Source organism: Apodemus sylvaticus, chromosome X (genome assembly GCF_947179515.1).
Source record: "Apodemus sylvaticus chromosome X, mApoSyl1.1, whole genome shotgun sequence".
Classification (NCBI taxonomy): Eukaryota; Metazoa; Chordata; class Mammalia; order Rodentia; family Muridae; genus Apodemus; species Apodemus sylvaticus.
The window spans coordinates 46,573,749-46,578,165 of record NC_067495.1 but is presented as its reverse complement, the minus strand read 5'-3'; the positions used below and the strand labels follow the sequence as shown (position 1 = coordinate 46,578,165).

General features: G+C 37.9%; 1 protein-coding gene across 5 annotated transcripts in view; it reads right to left on the bottom strand.

The window, feature by feature from the left end:
- Window positions 1-259: 259 nt before the first annotated feature.
- The window catches only part of Tasl (TLR adaptor interacting with endolysosomal SLC15A4), an 18,917-nt gene continuing 14,759 nt past the window's right edge, over window positions 260-4,417 (bottom strand). For all 5 annotated transcript variants that reach the window (XM_052171164.1, XM_052171163.1, XM_052171165.1 and 2 more), the window contains one exon: window positions 260-2,170. In XM_052171164.1, coding sequence (XP_052027124.1) covers window positions 1,273-2,169 — 897 coding nt within the window. In that variant the 5' untranslated portion in view covers window position 2,170 and the 3' untranslated portion in view covers window positions 260-1,272. The remainder of the gene's footprint in view (window positions 2,171-4,417) is intronic.

Here is a 4,417-nt window from a genome sequence, read left to right as displayed (position 1 = left end):
CATGTGGGAGGCACAGCAGACAGGTTTCTGTGTGTTACATAGGGAGTTCCAGGACAACTGGGACTATACAATAAAGAGGCCCTCCCTCAAGAAAAAGAAAAGGAAAAAAGGAAAAGAAAAGAGAAAGGAAAAGAAAGAAAAGAGAAAAAGAAAACCTATTTTTAGCTCACAAGACTCCAAAGCTATCATAAATTTAGATTTAACCAATGGTTCATAGTTTTCTAATTCCTGAGCTTAATAAAAGATTAAAACAGTAATGTACATGTAAAACTACAGTTTTATTAAACAAATATACAGAAATTGAAATTATGAACTCCTTGGTCTTGTATGAAGCATACAGAAGACCTTTTTCTGGCTCCAGGTCAGAAGAACACACGAAAAAGGAAAATGGGGAAAAAGTATTCAAAATTCTTTTGAACATCACAGCACCATGAAAATCCTTCTCAGCAAAATAAAACAAAATGCTTCAGTGTTCAGTCGGAGGTTTTCTGTTGAAAAATGCTATCTCTATCAGTAGATAGAATTAGGAGATTTAAGTCGTGGTCTTGTGCCTGTATCTTTTCATTTAAAATAAAAACACATCCAGATTTGATGGTACATACCTATAATACCAGCACTTGTGGGATAGAAGCAGGAGGATGAGGAATTCAAGATCATTGGCTATGTACGGATTACAAAACCAGCTTGAGCTAATTGAACCTTGTTGCAGAAAAAAAATGTTTAAACAACTGAGATTTGTTTGTCATTCATTTAATATTTACAAAGAGTAAAGCAAAATGACTTACTGATATAGCATAGAGGAAAAAAAAAAGATACAAGCTTATACTTGGAAAAATGTCAGTCCACCAGAATTTAACAGCCTTCTTGTAGTCCATTTCTTTCCAGAAGAGACAACCTAGACAAATGTATATAAATAGGAAACAGGTGTTTAATTCCCAGTTCTCAAATCCATCGACTTTCTAGTTTGCCATAGTGTTTGTCTTTGTTCCTGATTTGGCTTATTTTCCAGTTTCAGTACTCCCAAAATTAAATCACAATGCCTTCCTTCCCTCTGTGATCATTTTTATTTTTGCTCCGATTCTGTATAAACTTGCCCTTGAAAGCATTCTTTTGGTTCTTCTTACTGTATCCCTTCAGTGTGTGATTTCTCAAACTCTCCCTTTACTAGTTGTTAATTCCCTTCCATAATTCCCTTCATCACATGCTCTGAACAAATGAAGACAATATTTCCTTGGGATTGATAGGAGTAAGTAGAGTTGACAGGAGTCTTCTCTATGGAGTTATATTGCTATACTGAGAAATATGGAGACTAGGGGTGCTGATCTCAGATGATACCAACTGCAATAGGTGGCTAATAACTATGTCCTTGACTTTCGAAGTGTCCAGGTTCTTCTCTTTAGACACTTGAAGACTAATCTGATCTACATTTGTCATGATGAATTCTGATGCCAGAATCTGGGTAGGAGAACTGTCATGAAACACAGTGTCCATAATGTATTGCTTATATAACTCCACCACCTTCTGCTCCAGGTACTCATTGAGCACTGCATTTGAAATAGGCTTCTGCATTTGCAGGCTGCTTTTCTCTTTGATGCTGGTTATCTTCAAGTAGGATGAGTACCGCTGGATAGGTTTGAGGGGAAGTTCAGTGAGCTGAGTGGAAATGGAATCCTCCATGGACAAAGAAATCTCAGACGACTTTAGCAAAGGACCATCTTCAAAGCTGCTCTCAGAGGGAAAATCTGCCATTACTGAGTTAATGGCCATCACCTGTCCCCCTGCAATATGTAAGTCATTGTAATTTTTGCAAATACTTTTACAAGAAGGTGGAACCAAGTAGGTCTCCCTGATCACATCTCTGCATATACCAACTGCAGCTAAGGTTGGACTTTCAAATACAGGGTTGGTGTTTGTCTGCAGCACTGTTCTGCTCTGGCTTCTGCTGTGCTGACTCGCTCTGGCATGCACTGATGAAATAAACTTCCCAGAGGATTTGCAGCTCACATAAAGACTTTGAACTTGTGTTTCATCCACAGAGGAATATGAAAGAGCAGCAACGGAACTTGTCTCTTCACCCCGGTCCCCAGCCACTGGTTCATTATAAGATGCACAATTCCAATGAATGTCATTCCAGTAGGTAAGTCCACTGAGATATCCTTCTGATAGCATTCTGAAAAGAGAATTCACGAGAAATGGTGGGAGAAAAGAAGGCTAGAAAAAATTAATTTGCAATTGCTATATGAAAAATGAAAGGTGATAAATTAATTCATTCACTCACCAGACCATCACTCACTGTATACTTTATGTATACCATGTCTATTGTATATGCTACAGATGCAAAGATGAAAGGCTATAATTCATCCTCTTATGGAAGAAAATAAACTGGATAGAAATAATCCCAATATTATCGTACTGGGGATTATAACAGTGGTAGGCACAAAGGTAGTGTAAAGAAAAGGACCCTAACATAGCCAAAGGTATACAAGGAAGACTCACAAGACATGGCTTAAGGCATGTGGCCATGCAGTGCAAGCACAAAGGGTAAATAGAAGTTGGGTTTCCTGACAAAATTATCAAAAAGAAGTGGTGGCATGGCCTATTCACTGAGAAATAAAAACTGAGAAGAAATAAGACTGGCACAATAGCAGGAAATTTGATTACAAAGGGCTTTGGGAATTGGACAAGAGAATTATGTTGTGCCTAGAAAAAAAAGTGGATGCATTGCTATCTGGAGAGCCACGTGACTAGTATGTTATGAGGAAAAGATTGAAGAAATATGTGGCAAATTCTACTGAAACAAAAACTGTAATGTTGCTCAATTTTAAAAACTTCTTTCCTGGGGCCTAAGCAGCAACCAGGATCCAAGAGGGATTCTAAAAGTGTTAGGTACATTGATGAAACGATTGACAAGAATTCTAAAACTAATTTATGAGTGATAAATTATGAAAGCCCAATGTTTCCCCCTACCTTTTAAGGCTATGTCAGATTTTTCTTTGTATTCCTATCACATCACAGAATGTATCCCAGAAATGTCTACACTCAACTGACAAGTTTACCTCTACCCTAGTTATTAAAATTCTTTCCTGACAGTAAGCCTTCCCACACCTTCCCTCCCCCTTCCACGTCTTTAGCAGTTGTCATTGAAGTCTGCGGTGGAGAGAACAAGCCAGAAACCAGCAGCTGCATTTTCTAAAAAAAGGAACACACTGGCATTTCTGGAATTTGAGCAACAGGCATCAGTGAGGAGACCTGGTTGTCTTTGAGCGCAAGAGCTGGGCTACTGACACAGACCTGTCAATTTGACACTGAAAATGAAAAGTCAAAAGAAGTATCATTTTTAAAGGTACACAACATTATGCTTTTTCAGTTTCAGCCCTTCTTTTATATTCATGCAGTTTTCCAAGTAACTAGAATGTTCCTTTTAAACTGTACAAACATAATGTTGTAAGTATCTGTATTTTTGGAATTATTTCCAAAGTATATTAATCAGATTCACCAGTTGCTTAAATGTAGGCAAAGTTAATATGCAACAGAAAGATACAAGGGTAAGTTTTCAACTAATCTGTGAATAATAATAATGTTTGTATTCTTAGTATAAGGACAAAAAGGAAAATATGGTGTGAACCTTAAAGAAATACTTCAAAGTACAGTTCTAACCTCAATAAATCTAGTATGCAGATGAAAAGATAAATTTTAAACACACGAGAGGATAACTAGCCAGACAACAAAGATGACCATAGAGGCTCTAATAGTGATAAAACTACTTGCCCAACCTATTCCCACCAGGTTGTAGCATGCCATTCTGCTTACAGGCTCAGAATCTCACTGTGAATTTCTGCAAAAGTTCACTGTTGACTTTTGAATTTCTATATCAATTTTAGATAATCTTGGCAGAGATTGGCCTGGACAACATAGAGAGAGTCTAAAAAGTAAAAAGAAAAATAAAACTTGATAGTGAGACCCTGTCTCAAAACAATCAGGCAACGAAAACCTAAAAGGCAAGCGTGGTGCTGTGCAGCCATTACCCTGGCACTTAGGAAGCCGAGGCAGAAGGATCTGGAGCCCAAGCGCAATCATGGCTCATATAAATCAAAAGGAGAAAGGTGAGTATACTAATAATAAAAAAATGATTTTTCAGATACTATAGCTTGAGATTTTGAGCTTCACAATTGAAAATCAGAACCATTAGGAGCTTAGGGCATAACATTTATGGGTCAGCATTATGAAGTCAGGAACCAACTGCCCTGTCCAGAAAGGCTGCGGGGATGGACCTGACTAGATATATAGGGAATATAGGGTATATAGGGAAACAGCAAACACACAGAGAAGCACAAATAGAAAAACTGGGGTCAGGTGAACCAGGTTTTCTAATGAAGAAACCACGGCACCCAAAGGAGCTCAGCGTGTTTACTGTTGT